Source organism: Salvelinus namaycush, chromosome 25 (assembly GCF_016432855.1).
Source record: "Salvelinus namaycush isolate Seneca chromosome 25, SaNama_1.0, whole genome shotgun sequence".
Taxonomy (NCBI): Eukaryota; Metazoa; Chordata; class Actinopteri; order Salmoniformes; family Salmonidae; genus Salvelinus; species Salvelinus namaycush.
This window is the reverse complement of record NC_052331.1, coordinates 15,229,311-15,245,560: the sequence shown is the minus strand read 5'-3', so window position 1 is coordinate 15,245,560 and position 16,250 is coordinate 15,229,311. Positions and strand designations below refer to the sequence as shown.

The window sequence follows — 16,250 nt, the reverse complement described above, 5'->3', positions numbered from 1 at the left end:
AAAAATATCTATATCCACACTAAAATGAGTCCTATATCGACATAACATGAAAGGCCGCTCAGCAAGGAAGGAAGCCACTGCTCAAAAACCTCCATAAAAAAGACAGACTACGGTTTGCAACTGCACATTGGGGTCAAAGATTGTACTTTTTGGAGAAATGTCCTCTGGTCTGATGAAACAAAAATAGAACTGTTTGGCAATAATGACCATCGTTATGTTTGGAGGAAAAAGGGAGATGCTTGCAAGCCGAAGAACACCATCCCAACCATGAAGCAGGGGGTGGCAGCATCATGTTGTGGGGGTGCTTTGCTGCATGAGGGACTGGTGCACTTCACAAAATAGATGGCATCATGAGGCAGGAAAATGATGTGGATATAATGAAGCAACATCTCAAGACATCAGTCAGGAAGTTAAAGCTTGGTCGCAAATGGGTCTTCCAAATGGACAATGACCCCAAGCATACTTCCAAAGTTGTGGCAAAATGGCTTAAGGACAACTATTGGAGTGGCCATCACAAAGCCCTGACCTCAATCCTATAGAAAATTTGTGGGCAGAACTGATAAAGCATGTGCGAGCAAGGTGGCCTACAAACCTGACTCAGTTACACCAGCTCTGTCAGGAGGAATTGGCCAAAATTCACCCAACTTATTGTGGGAAGCTTGTGGAAGGCTACCTGAAACGTTTGACCAAGTTAAACAATTTAAGGGCAATGCCACCAAATACTAATTGAGTGTGTGTAAACTTCTGACCCACTGGGAATGTGATGAAAGAAATAAAATATGAAATAAATCGTTCTCTCTGCTATTATTCTGACATTTCACATTCTTAAAATAAAGTGGTGATCCTAACTGACCTAAGACATGGAATTTTTACTAGGATTAAATGTCAGGAAATGTGAAAAACTGAGTTTAAATGTATTTGGCTAAGGTGTATGTAAACTTCCGAATTCAACTGTGTGTGTATATATATATATATATATATATATATATATATATATATATACTGTACATACATTTGTTTTATTATTTATTTTTTACTTTTACTTCACTACATTCCTAAAAGAAAGATGTACTTCTTACTCCATACACTTTCCTTGACACCCAAAAGTACTCGTTACATTTTGAATGCTTAGCAGGACAGGAAAATGGTCCAATTCACGCACTTATCAAGAAAACATCCCTGATCTACCCTATTACCTCTGATCTGATGGACACACTAAACACAAATGCTTCATTTGTATGTTATGTCTGCATGTTGGAGTGTGCCCCTGGCTATCTATAAATAAATACAAAATAAGAAAACTGTGCCATCTGGTTTTCTTAATATAAGCAATTCTAAATTATTTATACTTTTACTTTTGATACTTAAGTATATTTAAAATCAAATACTTTCAGACTCAAGTAGTAGTTACCTGGTTGACTTTCACTTTTACTTGAGTCATTTTCTATCAAGGTATCTTTACTTTTACTCAAGTATGACAATTGGGTACTTTTTCCACCACTACCAAACAGATTAAATAACACATATTGTATATCTAGCAAGCTAGCTAGCTATGTTACTAGCAAACAGTGAGGATTAACAATAATACAACAATTTACCATTTTAAATCTCTAAAACTGACGTTGGTTTTACTATTAAAATATTTGCCTAAGCATGCCTGATAGACATGTCTGTAGGTAGAATACTGTCTGCCTACCTATGTACCTAGGCAGACATGTTCTGGTCACTGTGCAAAAGTTGAGGGTTATGCCATATTTATTTATATTAAGCGAAATATTGTTGTAAATGTAATCTCTATGACTGTTGATGTTATGTTGGCACAGTTCAACTGTTGTTCAAACTACAATAGGAGTAATTTATTTAATTTGTTTGTCTTAGACAATACCGTGGTGCCTGGCTTCTTCCTGGAGTGGATTCTAGACACAAACAGAATTACTTGGTCATGTAGGGGTCCACATTTTGGTTTTTTCCCTAGCTGATTAAAATAATTGAAGCTTGATGAAGAGTTCATTATTTTAATCAGCTGTGTAGTGCTAGGGCAAAAACCAAAACGTGCACCCCTTGGGATACCCAGGACCAAGTTTGGGAAATGCTGGTCTAAGCACAACCCAAAAAACCTTGCCTTATTTAAAAGTGCTGTCTTTAAACCTCCCCCAGCCCATTGACTTTGACAGATCATTCTTGTCAATAGTAGCCCTTTGCGGGGGCTTTTGGTAGACATGTCTTTTCATTGTGTTTTGAGAATCTGCAGAGAGAAGAATGAGGTGGTTCTGTCATTACTGTTGGAGTCTTGATTTTATACCTTTCAGTGTCCCCTGCTGGTTTCTGTCCCACAATCTTGTGCTCCATAATTGCAAGGTGTGCCCGCTCCCTCATGCTTTTGTAGCCAAAATGCTGCCGCCTTCGGGTATTTTTCAGCAGGGCACTGTGGAAGGACTCCAGATAACCTGAGTATTACAAAGAGAAAAGGTCAAAAGAGAAGAGGGGTAAATTAAATTGATTACATGGTCTGAAAGGTGCTCTGTGGTCCAACAGAAGTTCTGAGATTGCTGGATGTTGTTCGTTTGAAGTACACAATGCCATCGTCCAAGTTTGTGAGCATGCCCCATCTACCTTAGCGGGCAGTATCTGCATTTGCTATTAATGCCGGACTTTGTGGTTCATTATGAGCAGACGAATATACAGGAAGTCAAAACTTCCCGATTCTACCAGTGAAATGAAAATGTGCTAGTTCTAGCTTGCGGTTTGGATAATGTTAATGATAAAAATGTAATGTTGTTAATATAGTAATGACTATATGCCGTGGCAGAGCTAGGGTGAAATTCCCCTTTAAGCTTGAAAAGCTGGTGAATGGCAAGTTGAACGGTTGCTTCCTGGGCTTAAGGAGAATCGCCATATTCCATGTGTCCTGTAAAGCCATATTCTGGTTCAGATCGTAGTCAGATATGACTGTACTGCGCAGCAGAGCATGAGCAAATGTCTCAGCTTCACAATGTTAGTGATCAATTTAGTGTTACCCGAGCCCTGCCCGTACCTTAGTTATGGATTAAAAACAGGCCTTACCAACCCCTAACATGAAGTTTAATGTCGGGTAACAGAACTCTACTTTGCAGCCTGAATGGAGAATATTTTATGTACAAACCAGTCCATGGGGGATATGAGCACAGATAGAACAATGAGACAGATATTTCACCGGATGTATAAATGTGAAGCATCCACTTGGCGTTTCCACTCACTACCAAATATGGTTGTGAGAGGAAGCCCACTGGCCAGCAGTGGGAGAAGATGGAACGAGATGGATTTTGGCCGACATTCCGCAAATTTTGTCATCGATGAAACATTTGATCTCATTACAGTTTTCTGTTCTCAAAACTAGAATATGTTATGAACAGAGTGGACTAAGTTTTGTAGACTTTACCCTTTGCAAAAGCTTTTTAAAATGCCATTGTTTGTTCTGCCCACTATGACTAATTTGTTCCCGTTGGAAACGGCAGGCTGTGGTCCATCTTGTGTATAGCCAGTTGCATAGATTCCATTTGGACGGTAAGATGAAACGACTCAATATCGCGACCTATCGAACTTTAGGCTAGTGAACGCGTTATTATTGTATTAGATTCACTTTAAGTATAATTGATTGTTTTCCTCCTCATGATCAATAATATACTTATTTATCATTGGATATTATTATTATAATACCGAATACAGCATTCATTAACGTTGCAACAATTAACACGGTGTGCAAAGCTGTTGTTTTTTTCCCATCTCGATTTCGGATCATGTCTATTAAGACCGGTTTCCATCGGAGGTAAATAAAGGACGAACCAAGCTACTTCCTGTTTTGATATTTTTTTGGGGGGGGTTGTTTCGTTTCACTATCGTAGCTAGGAGAGAGACAAGCCAGATAGATAGCTACAATGAAACGCTATCACTTTACTAACAGGTAGGCTGTTAAAAAACAAGACTGATACAAACTAGCGATACCGACATAGGTACCGTTGTGCTTTGGAGGTTCCAACTGTTTTTGTGCTTGTGGAATATGGCACTGAGTTCTGGCGGTTGGGGTAAACCGCCTGTGCCAGCCCCGTCCCAGTCTGTACATGGCGGGCCCGCGCTGGCTAACTGCAATACCGTTTTGATGTCGGTACGGGTGTCGGTTTGCCATTCGGGTATTCGACCGCTTTGCCTCCCTGGAGCTGGCGATGAGGCTCTCCGTCTTCAACTTAGCATGGACCCCAGCAAAGCTGGAGAGTTTCGGCTAGCACTGAGGGACATTAGCGGAAGCGGCCGTAGTGTGGTAAGATACACTGCTCTGTAACGTCTAGATCTACTGTATCTCGACACCTGATGTAATGCCATGCAATACATTTCATGCGTTGACATGAGAAATTGCACACATGTGTTTGTTGGTTGGAGCAATATCTGTTAACAGAAAATACAGTAGTCACTGAATTGGAATCTTGTTTAATCAAATACTACAGTAATCCTATTGGTGGGAAACGATGTATTGTGATGATTACAGTTTACTTATCTGTCCTTTGTGTTTGTCTGTACAAGGGAAGACAAAATGTTCTTTATGGAAGATTATTCCAGCATGTAAACAACTAAACATCAAAGTTAGCACATTGCCACTGGGGTTACAGTTTGTCCCTCTAAGGTGAAGTGGGTCCATATCCATGAAGTCCACAAAGATAAGAGATCTAAGCAAATTATTCTCTTTATTTCTTTCTCCCAGTTCATTGCCGAGTTTGACCTGCGCTCTGTGCAGTATGAGGTCAAGTCCCCATGCCTTCACGAGATGCGCTTGGCCACGCCCCCTCATGACTGTATCCGCTTCAACTTCCGCTGTGACCTGGAGGCTGAGCAGTGGGCCACTGTGGTGATGTCATCACTAAGAGAGGCACACAGAGGTCAGAGGGCATGGCAGTCTTTTTCCTCTTGTTTGCTTGCTTAGATGCATTCATGTCGTTGTGTATTAGGAGTGTCTTCCTAGTATACCATACTATGGCTAGCACAATTGACCACTCTCTCCCTCACTGTAGTTGCTGTAAATAGTTCCCCACATCCTATGGATGACCGACAGCAGCATGCAGCAGAAGCTCTAGAACAGTGCAGCACAGCCTCCTTACCACTCACTGGTGAGTACCCTCACCACACGATTCCCCCACTCTCTTTCTACCACATTTGCAAGACTACATAGGGTACATTTTTCTGTGTGTGAGTGAACATGTTCTCTCTCTGAAGAGGAGCTGTGCTTGGAGCTTGCCCGGGCGATCGAGGCAGGTGACAGCCAGGGTGCTGCTCAGCACGCGTCTGCTCTAGCTCGTCAGAAGGCAGTGCTCACTATCCAACTGTCTGAGAAGAGTTACGCCGAAGGAGAGATAAGGTGAGAAGTAACAGGCAGTAGCTTGGCAGTAGTCCAAAAGAACATGGATAATTTGTGCTAATAAAGTTTCATGTCTCTATTGCAGTTTGTCTGTGGCAGTGGAAGACATCTCCTCTTCCTGTTGCGTCACAGTGAAAGTCTTTCCCCACATGACTGTCACAGCACTCAAGCAGCAGGTCAGATACATTTCTGTCTCTGTTTGCTAGAATATTTGGGCTACATTCGGCAAATGAAACTGTCCACAAATCTCTCCTCTGTCATTGCTCTCTCTCAGGTGTTTTTGGAGTATGGCTTTCACCCTCGCGTGCAGCGCTGGGTGATTGGACAATGCCTTTGCACAGAGCCTAGGTCCCTGGCCTCGTATGGGGTCCAGAGGGATGGGGATACGGCCTACCTTTACTTGGTCTCAGCCCGCCACGCCCGCCTCACCCGCCAGCTATTCCAGCAGGACCAGGAGGGTGCCCAACTCACCCCACCCCCCAGCAACGGGCCTCTGTCCCAGGACTGGAGGGGCTACAGCACCCTGCCCTCCAGGCTCAGCCACAACACCCAGGGTAAGTTTACCTCTTGGCATGCACTTACACACATGCGCACACATGACTGAACTCCTTTTTCATTGTTGTGATTGGCTGTAGGGAGCACCGGAAGTGGGGCCGAGAGGTTGGGTACGAGCGAGATCCGAGACGCCCTCAACCTGGAGACGCTGCATCTTATCGATAAACCTGATAAGCCCAGCAAAGCCAGTAAAACACAGGTCAACCCCGATGTTTAAATTTGTGATTGACTGTTTTTACGCAAGATGATCGAGTTGAGCACCTACTCTTCCTTTACTTGATAGTTCCATGTAGCTAGTGTACCGCTGAACATCACTGGTTGTGATACACTAATAGAAAGTTCCTACTCTCACACACATCCTCTCTGTCCTTCTGATCTGCAGACCGAATGGGCGTGTCCCTCCTGCACCTTCATCAACAAGCCTACCCGACCAGGCTGTGAGATCTGCAGTACAGCCAGACCTGACTCACACAAGCACAGCCGCATACAACAGGTACTGTATCTATGGCATGCCTACAGACAGATGGCACACATCACCGTTATTCTCCCTTTAGTAAACTATAGTATTTTCTTTATTCTCATCTGTGTGATAAAGGAGAAAGGAAGAAGAGAGGAGCAGATCAGTGCATTGAGCAGTTAACTGCCTCAACCGTAACCTATACAATAACCTGGAAGACTGATCACTCACACACCAACTTAGAGCTACAAACCCACCACCACTACTGACATACTATGATGACACCTCTGGACGCTGCAGCACAAACATTCAACTCCACTTGCTGAGGCTCACAAAAGGAACTACCTGTATAGTCAATGAGCTGGCTTTTGACTCTGTGGACATGAGTCAGCATCCTTTGCCTTGTGGCAGACTTTACCATTTATTTATTTTACATAAGGGATGGAGGGGTGGACTAGTCCAATATTTATTTTAGAGGGGTGGGTGGTGCTTCTCTCATCCCTCTACCTGATATATCTCAGATGAGATAATATTGTATATTTTGAAGTTGGCCAACTGTGAAAGTCGATACTTTGAAAGCTGAAAAAAGCTGTTTTTAAAACCCGGGCCTGTATTTAAACAGTCTCAGAGTAGGAGTGCTGGCTGTCCCAACCCCCCCAAAAAATATTGGTCGACCGAAAGTAGTCTGTTCTTTCGACCAATCGATTGGTCAAAAATGTTTTTTTTCCATACATAGACACACCCTATGTGTTTTAATAAAATCAACTATATTCACTGAGCTTGTCTGCTGCTTTTAATGGCGCTGCCAGGTAGCCTTGGTCTACTTCTATGCGTAATCAGGTGCATATCTTTACTCAACATTGAGTGCTCCAAACAAAAAAGACTGAGTAAATTGACAACTAAAAAATGGAATGAAATAAACCTAAACTTGTTTCTCACAAGTGTAGTATATGTTGTGCACTCCGCAAACAGTGTCCACTTCGACAATGAGAACGGTAAGACTAATAATACTGAATGCATTCACAGAAACTACTGTAAATAAATTAACAGTAAATGTACTACTGGTGATACGGGTGTGCCATCCTCGCGGCCTCCAATGGATTTGTACACTGAGACAGGCGCGAATCAGACAGGTCTCACGTGCCATAAAAAATACATAAAATCAAATCTTCATTGTCACATACACATGGTTAGCAGATGTTAATGCGAGTGTAGCGAAATGCTTGTGCTTCTAGTTCCGACAATGCAGTAATAACCAACGAGTAATCGAACCTAACCATTTCTGCTCAATTTGACTGCTCGACTAAAATCTTGGTCGACCAGTTGACTAAATGGGGTGAGCCCTACTAGGATCAGATTAGATCATAATTAAATAAACATGGGGGACCTGATCCTAGATCAGCAATCCTACTCTGAAACAATGAGGGGATTCGATTAATGCCCCAGGTGAACCGGGTAAGAGTTGATTGCGTTCCAGTTGGAACCGAGCGTGAGCCAGGTGCCCTGCTTTTGACTGTGAAGTCAGCTCAAAGCAACCATGATGTAGGTTAAGCAGGTGGGGTAATGAGTAGGATTCTGTGTTTTCACATGCAAACATGATTGCGTGGATAAAAACACTGACAATGAAAACTAGTTAAATTCAAACAGGTTTTTTATGTAAAAGATATTTCTGAATGATGCCTTGTTGACATGACCGAGCGGCGCAGATTGCTGTTTGACTTGAGATTGGCGCTTCTCTCTCACCGCTTTTGCCCGTTCATGGTTCAGCTTAATCAGGCACCCTCAGTGTGAATACAGGCCCAGGTCTTGTCTGTCATTGGTTGGTGCCATATTGTTTTATAGGAGGGCAATTGCTTGCTAGGAGGCTGTGGAAGTGACAGGGTTTTAAAAGTGCTTTTATTTTTATAACATTGTATTTAGTGTTTTAACAGAATGTTTGGCAATGTTGACGCGTAATGCGTTTCACCTACTTGCCAATAAGTTTCTGTCTGAACTGTGATAGTGACAATGTTTTGTCAGGAACATGACTGTATAAAATGGTGTTAACTGAATAAACATAAGTTAATCAAGTTTGAATTAAGTTTTTATTTCAGCATTTATAAATTAGTGTTCAAGTACTTTTTTTTTAAACATTTGAAAGTAAAGACAATTCTTAGTTCATACAGTAGATGCAATTATGGATGTTTTTACTTACCATGAGGTTGGCAGTAGGATGTTGCTACCTCCTTAACATTCTATTTTGTCCCTTCCAATGTCAGTGGAACTGTTTGATCAATTAGCAGAATATTCACTAACATAACCAAGAAACATCCAAAACAGTTTCAGTTATGTATTTGGGTATGATAAACCAAAACCATCCCATGCACACAAGCCTGAACCCAATACAATTCTGCCACACACGTCATTTATAAAAATAAAAATAAAATACTTTAACATCTGACCCACAGATTTATTTTTTAAGAATCTTGTAAGAGTCTGCTGACTTCAACAGGCTTCAAGCTTCCTTTTAAAGAGGCATTTTCTCAGCCATCTGCACTATAGGTATGATTGAAGAATGAAGGAAGTATTAATCATGGGCAGTTGACTACTCCGTTGTCAACACGTTGATTAACCAGTAGATCTGTATCAATATCTTTGAAAATACCATAGAAGTATCATTAGCTTTTACAACAATTCAATCTGTTTTCTTTTATCATATTTTGGACCAGTGTGAGAGTATCGCTCCACTAGCCTACCTATTGTTCCTGCAGATAATAGCCAAAAAGTCTACCAGTGTGCAACTGATGAGTCAATCACTTTAACATCACTGTCTGGCAAGTCCTAATGGACTTCATATCAAAAATACAAACGAGAACTTTAGTTTACTTGTCCCAATGTGATATCATAGACATAACTACATTGTATGATTTATGAATGTAAAGAATATGAGATCGCCTTTATTCAGTCAGTTCCACACCATTTATAAACTAGTCAAGCTTGCTGTTCGTCAATCAAATCAGAGTAAGCCTTTGTACCAGCACTTCGTGGCTGTATATGAATTGCAAAGGAAAATAAATTAACGTGCCAGAAAACAATAGGCTAAATGGATTTCAGCTCATCATGACGACATTATATGGGACGTGCAAATTGACTCACAGACGATGAAGAAGCATCATGCTCTCACCCTTTGTGTAAAGAAATTTGACTGCAACCACAGCGTACACAACACACACCCACAGGTACGGAGAGGTGGGACAGACAGACTGTCAAACCAGCAGTGTTTCCCTGTCATCGCTCACTTTGTGATTGACAGGCACCTGTCCTATCAAGATCGCTAGAAGATGCATATCGTTCATTCTAGTGGGAGGGCTCGGCTGCCTATTTTACTGATATACGAATTTAAAAAGTAGCCTAGTTAATTTAAGTGGAAAAAGTACCCGGCTTAAAATGAGTGTGTAACCGGCTCTATAGCCGACAGCCGGCGCTAGTGGGAAAACAGGTTGTGTTTTCTTTGAGTGTGTGTATTTGAGAGGGAGAGAAAGAGAGGGATGTGAGGGTTTGTGTGTACCTGTGTGTGTTGTGTGGCAGGGCCTGCTGTGTAGATGACAATAGCAGTGAGGACCACAGTTTCAGTCTCAGACACAGGGAAGTGTTACATAGCCATCTGCTGAGAGAGGATGGGGAGGGTGTACAGAGCTACCCCTGTCATATGACTGATCACTACTGGAGTCAGTATAAACAGGATCCCTGGGCTGATGGGAGGACAGACGAGGAGAAAGTAAATTCCAACCATCCTCCCCTCTTGGCCAGGTCTCCCTTCGGAAAAAGGTAATCTGACCTCAATTGGACTACCTGGTTAAATAACGGTTAAATAAAACTAGAATCCCCAAGGTCCCAGAGGTCGAAGGACACACGCAGCAGCATGATGACAGCCAGCTGGCCGAAGGCGGGCATGTAGTAACCACTGGAGGCAAAGCGAGAGAGTGAGGGCATGAGAAGTAGAACTGGTGCAGACGCTCCAGGAGGTTGTTCAGCTTCCGGTATATCCCCTCCAGGAGCCTGAGGATGAGGGACACACACAGGTTTATTTGCATGGAATTTTAAGAGTGAAAATGTCACCATAGAAATGACAAAAATGTTAATGTTTTCTGATCATCTGAATTGAAGCTTGGACATCAGTAGTTGACCTGCCGATGGTGGTGGTGTCGGTCTTGTACTGTCTGAAGGTGTTGATGCCCCTGACGGTGGTAGCCTGTTATGAGAATCATGTTCTTGATGTTCATAAACCAATTCAATTAAACTACTCAGTCTGCTATATCAGGATTTGTAGGATACTGATAGAAATGAAAACAGACAGAGGCCAGTCTACAATAGTCATGAATGTTTATTTACGAGAGCTCTGCTAATCATTTCCTGTACATTGGTCTATATACCTCACATTTCGTCATAAATGTCCCTCTCCGAGACAATGACAATATAGTTTACAAGTCTTCTCCTTCTCATACATTGTCTGCCACCTGTTATACAATCTACTACAAGCCCAAGGTCTCTCCCCTCCCTGGGTGGGGACAGAATGTCCTGTAAGGAACACAGTAGTATAGCTTGTCTGTGGATAGCTCCTCTTATCATTTGTTTCACACTTGCACCCTGCCTACGTACCAAAAAGGAACAAAAAGTCCCCGTTCCAATTCTGACCAAAACCACACACATCAGATTTATAGTTGTATGATAAATAAATGTCATACAATCATACAATGACAGGGTAGAATTCTGTTAGTTATAGTTCTACGTTAAATGTATACATCATTTAGTCATTATTCATAAGATTCATAACACAGCCTCTATGTGGTATCTAAGGAATGGGCCGTGGTTCCCCCAGGGCCGCCCGCTGGCCTGCTTCAACAGCATCATGGTCTGGGCCGCGTAGCTGTAGCCCAACGTCATTCCTCTGGAGCTGGATGGAGAGAGGGCAGTCAGCATGACAGCCAGATAATTAAACATGTTATTACTGGCTCGTCCTTACCTGACACAAATACAGAGGAAGGGACAAGCTGAAATGTTTGTGGTGTGCTATTATTAGACCTCTGAAAACATTTTTAAAAATAGAAGTACCTTCTGCAAGTATATCAAATTAATTACTCACTGAAGTAACTACTGGCATTTGGACTTCCTCCTTACCTTTCCCTGGATGGTACACAGGTATACCATATTCTGGCAGAAGGCTTAGAAGAGGTTGGCCAGGTCCAGGTTTGGTTTGGCAGCTGGCCATTGAGCCCCTCCAGCACCAGGTGCAGACTGGTGATGATGTCACTGCTCTGCTCCAGAGACAGTGCTGCCTGGATGGAGCCACCTCTCCCCTGCAGCGGAGACCAGTCACCACCTGGGGGACCCAGAGTGAGGCACAGTGTTGGCAGGTTTGGGGTTGATGGTATAGAGACATTGAGAATACATACAGAGTCCATAATGGTGTCTCTACGACTGGTGCATTTCAGGGTTACATCATTACAGAGATGCAGGTACTGACCAGTGGTGTTGGTGTGGTGGTATCCCTCGAGCCAGGCCTGCATGCCGATCAGTTCATGTTCATTCACCAGAAAGATATCCTTAGCCCAGTGGATCTGACCTGAGAAGAGACCGAATCATTGACTGATTAATTAAAGAAAGAAGGTAGGGGTGTATGCTTGTGTGGTGCTTATCCAATGGTCTGTGTAAGTAGTATGCTTACTCCTGAAATACTGGGCAAGGCCCAGCCTGGTCGTTGTTGTTTCCCTCACTACAGGGGGCACTCAGCACCAGGGCTTCAGTATGAGGGGCTCTGGGGGCCCGAAGGATCCCATAAATGTTAGTGCCATGCACCATCTGACCGAGACTGACAGACAAACAGAGAAAAGGATGAGTGAGAGAAAGAGAAGAAATTAAAGCCTGAGAGGAAGGAATGCATCTGTGTGAAAGTGTGTGCACACTGTGATCAAATTAAATGCATGTTTAGACATCTTTGTCTTAGCACACACTCGCATATCTCTCTTTGTTTTCATCGGGAAAGGGAAGTTTGCAGGTGAAGCTCTGAGTAAACACTTCCAGCCTTTGAGACTGCATAGTGTACACCAGCCAATCCACCGGCATCTCACTACAGAGGAGAGGAAGAGAAACGCAGAAGGAATATTATGGAAGAGGACAGGGGGATTATATCATTCTTACAGCTGGAATTGTGATAGGTAAATTAAGCACTGAATGTCAAAGTTGGGGTTAGTGATAGGAAGGGCAGATCATTTTTCCTGACCTTAGTGACAGGCAATAGGAAGAAGGCTTATCAGGCTGACTCACCCTACTTTTATAGGGGAACCATTTAAATGATACCCTACAAAGTGGATTGGGTAATTTACATCAAAAGGATGCCCAGTTACATTCCATTCCCCAACGGATTCTCCGTCGGGATTCTACAAGGACTCACCAAATTGGTGCATTGGACAGGTGAGAAGGTCGGTCAGGGCTCGCCTTTGGTTTGGGTCAGACAGCAGTCCCATATTGTTGCCTTGTACCACTCACACTGGCTCAGTTGGACCCTAGGAAACTAAGACTCACACAATAATATAGCGTTAGCGCTCAACATCGTTAACCTAGCTAGCGTACCTGCTAACCCAATATTGATTGGGAGGATGTGTTAGCTGGCGTCATAGAACCAGGTACGTTACACACGCAAATACCGAAACGGTGTTTATTTTCAACCAAACAATGTCTTAATACCTTTACAAATGTGTAGTTATAAGCCAGAGCCTACCTCTCGGGTACAGTAAGTGTAACACCCAAGATGACAGGTGCAGCTAGGCCATACTGCGCTACATGTTTTTCCTCGTTTCTTACGGTACTATTGTGTGACGGACCAACTCAACTATCGCTTTAGCAAAAAAACACTTCACATTTTGTTCAGTATACATTAACATAGATTACTGTATTGTCATTTATGACTGGCTCTCCCTATTGGTTTGGAAGATGACCTTAACAAAGTTTCACAGAAATCTATTACAAAAACACCCGGTTCAGGTGATGCTACAAATCAGTAGTTTTATTTTTGCTGACTGATTTATCTGATGTAGACCCTTATCTATGGCTCTCTGTCAACCAATCATCTCAGTCAAGTTTATGGATCATTCAAAGCACAGACAGAACACATCAATGGGTTTAGATTTCATTTTTTATAAAGCATTTCATACAAAAGCATAACACGATTGTACAATAAAAAAAGTTTACTCCATCTGCTCCTCTACCTCCCCTGCCTTTCACGCAGACCAATCTACATCACTCTCCAGTCAGCGCAGACACCTCCTGTAGATGCTGCCTTACCACCTCGTCCAACACTTTGCTGACGCCCTTACAGGCCGTCATTGCCGCCTCCATCAGTGTCTCTAGGTGGTCCTGGTGGAGTCGGGCGTCCATCTGTAGCAGGGCGATGTGCCCGCCACGGGGCAACAATGCCAGGGCCAGTGATGTGCCCCCTCCACTCTCTTCAGCATGGCACAGGTCTGCCAATGGGGTCTCATCCACAAAGCCTGCAGTGCAGGCGCACACATAGTCACGCATGGGGATGCCCGCATCGACTACTGCCAGAGTGGCGGCGTTCACACATGCGCTGTAGTTCCCTCCATCTGACTGCAAGATCTGAGAGGGAAATGTGAAATGTTTCAATTCAAGTCAGGATGTTTTTTTAACCCCATGTTTCAGGGTTCAAATTGATGAAGAAATCTCAATACCTGAGAACATGAAACAAACCAAACAAAAATTAAAATTGGTTCCAAATCCCAAAGACAGGATATACAACCACTTTAATTTCACCATTTTATGAATAGCATCAGACTCCACCACAACCCATTTCATAGTTCATTCATATCTGAAATAGTGTGGTACCTTGACATAAATGTCTATTTGAGAGCGTGGGTACAGATTAGTCAACACTGCTGCCTCGAAAGTCTGCTTGAGGTGAAGGCTCATCTCTGTGGACTTGCGATCCCCGTGGGGTCTTCTCTTCCTCTCCGCTGTACTGAAGGTAGCCATGCTGTATTGGCAGTTGATGACAGCACGGTCATGGAGGGTCTTGCTGCGGGAGCCTCGCACCTGGAGAACAGAGTACATTTGATTTTAAATGCACTCCTCTCTTACCCCCTAACTGCAGTCTCACTGATTCTTCAGGTATTGCGCCAACTGTTCCTTCTCAATCACTGTATTGGTGGCAGCAGTGATATATACCCTCACGTTCTCTTGGGCCATAGATGGGAAAGTGTAGTCTCCCTGCGTATACTACCACATCTGCAAAGATGTCTGGACCTGCAGGGTGGCTAGTTTAGCTCTCTAGACTAGAACAAGGGGGCTGAACACATTTACGTTGGCTATGTTGGAAAAATTACAATTTGGATAAACAAACTGATCTGAAATGCTAGCCGAGCTGAATAAATTTCCATAGCTAATTAATCTCAGTTGTATATTAGCTAGCGTGTTATCTATGTAACGTTAGCTAACTGGGTATCTTGCTAACACGCTATTTTAGCAAGAAACTTACTTCATGAGGACCATACACAACTGCCAGCGCTTTGGTATTTCCCTGTTCTATGTACGCAGACCCGTCAGCTTGGGCAAATACACCCATACGAGCTTGTACTTTCCGCAGTTCAGCAGGTTTTCTTCCATCAAGACGATATCCTTGATCTGACAATAATTCCAAGCCTGCCATATTTTAACGTTTGAACTGGCGATAGAAAACTACGCACGTGTGTTATACACTACATTACCCACACGCCCACTGGAGTAGATACGGTGGCTTTAGGCAACCAAAATAGTGATGTACACTTCGCGAACGATTCATTATTTTTCACTGACTCGATTTTTCGTTTTTCTGAGTGACTCGTTCATTTCAGTCGTTCGTTTGACCTACTAGTGCTGGTTGCAATGAGACAAACAGCAGGATTAATACACGCTCCTACGGCTCAGCGGCCCCAGAGATATGCTCCAACTACTAACTGTCTGTCATATGAGCGCAGTAAAATAGATCATGAAATAAGCATAGAGAAGAACAATGCATGTTTAGAACTGATAATTATTCACATAATGCAAGAATGAGTGCAATTAATTGATTATTGAATGTTATGGACACAGCTTTGTAGAACCAAAACATACACAGCCTCTGCTCAAATTACTCGAACTCGAGAACGAATCGTTTGGAACTGTGCTCATCACCCTCACAGCAAGCAATGCATTCCGCCAAGAGTTGTTCACAATATAGTCTTGTTGCGCCACAACTAGATCTCGTTTCAAATGTATCAATAAATAATATTATTTGTATGCCTAGCAGTCAACAAATGTACATTGTTTAAAGCACACGTTTACAAGTCTTGTCACAAATGATAGCTCCAATATACCCCCTATGGTCATCGACTCGAGTTTTCAGTTCATCTTTCGCTGATTGGGGGTCCTACGTGCTCTGGGTATTACTGATTCAAAGGAACGAAATGAGTCGAAAGATTCGTTCTTCTGACCGAACGAGTCGAAAAGATCCAAGTCAGTAATAAGAGCCGAACTTCCCATCACTAACCTATAAGTAAACCAAATACGGTGTGGCGACCTTACCAATACATTTAAAGTAGTGATGAACTTTTTAAAAACCAAATCTCTGATGTAAATTGCATGGAAATATAACCATTTTCCATTCCCTCTTTTGCGAGCATGCGCGTGCTTTCTCATTTGTCGTATCACCACAAGCTCGCACTCATAAGTATCGCTTGAGTCCAACAAAATGGAATAAGGTTGTGGATAAAGTAATACACCATTTAATGTGTACCACCTCTAAAGACCTGCATCACTGTATAGAGCGCTTTGCTATTTACAAAA

General features: G+C 42.8%; 2 protein-coding genes and 2 pseudogenes across 2 annotated transcripts; 1 reads left to right on the top strand and 3 right to left on the bottom strand.

Annotated features, from left to right (window-relative positions):
* LOC120020669 overlaps positions 1–2,583 on the bottom strand; it is a 38,517-nt pseudogene extending 35,934 nt beyond the window's left edge.
* A 980-nt stretch (positions 2,584–3,563) lies between these two features.
* LOC120020292 (ranBP-type and C3HC4-type zinc finger-containing protein 1-like) lies at positions 3,564–8,465 on the top strand. Its single transcript, XM_038963853.1, has 9 exons — positions 3,564–4,294; positions 4,733–4,907; positions 5,040–5,135; positions 5,242–5,383; positions 5,469–5,559; positions 5,658–5,937; positions 6,019–6,137; positions 6,321–6,431; positions 6,534–8,465. Exons 1-9 carry the CDS (start codon positions 4,037–4,039, stop codon positions 6,576–6,578), a joined length of 1,317 nt encoding a protein of 438 aa, XP_038819781.1. The 5' UTR covers positions 3,564–4,036; the 3' UTR covers positions 6,579–8,465.
* Positions 8,466–9,554: 1,089 nt separating this feature from the next.
* LOC120020668 lies at positions 9,555–12,812 on the bottom strand (annotated as a pseudogene).
* A 736-nt stretch (positions 12,813–13,548) lies between these two features.
* exosc4 (exosome component 4) lies at positions 13,549–15,510 on the bottom strand. The gene is made up of 3 exons (XM_038963427.1): positions 14,926–15,510; positions 14,277–14,483; positions 13,549–14,030 (listed from the first exon to the last, which is right to left on the bottom strand). Exons 1-3 carry the CDS (start codon positions 15,094–15,096, stop codon positions 13,671–13,673), a joined length of 738 nt encoding a protein of 245 aa, XP_038819355.1. The 5' UTR covers positions 15,097–15,510; the 3' UTR covers positions 13,549–13,670.
* Positions 15,511–16,250: the final 740 nt, after the last annotated feature.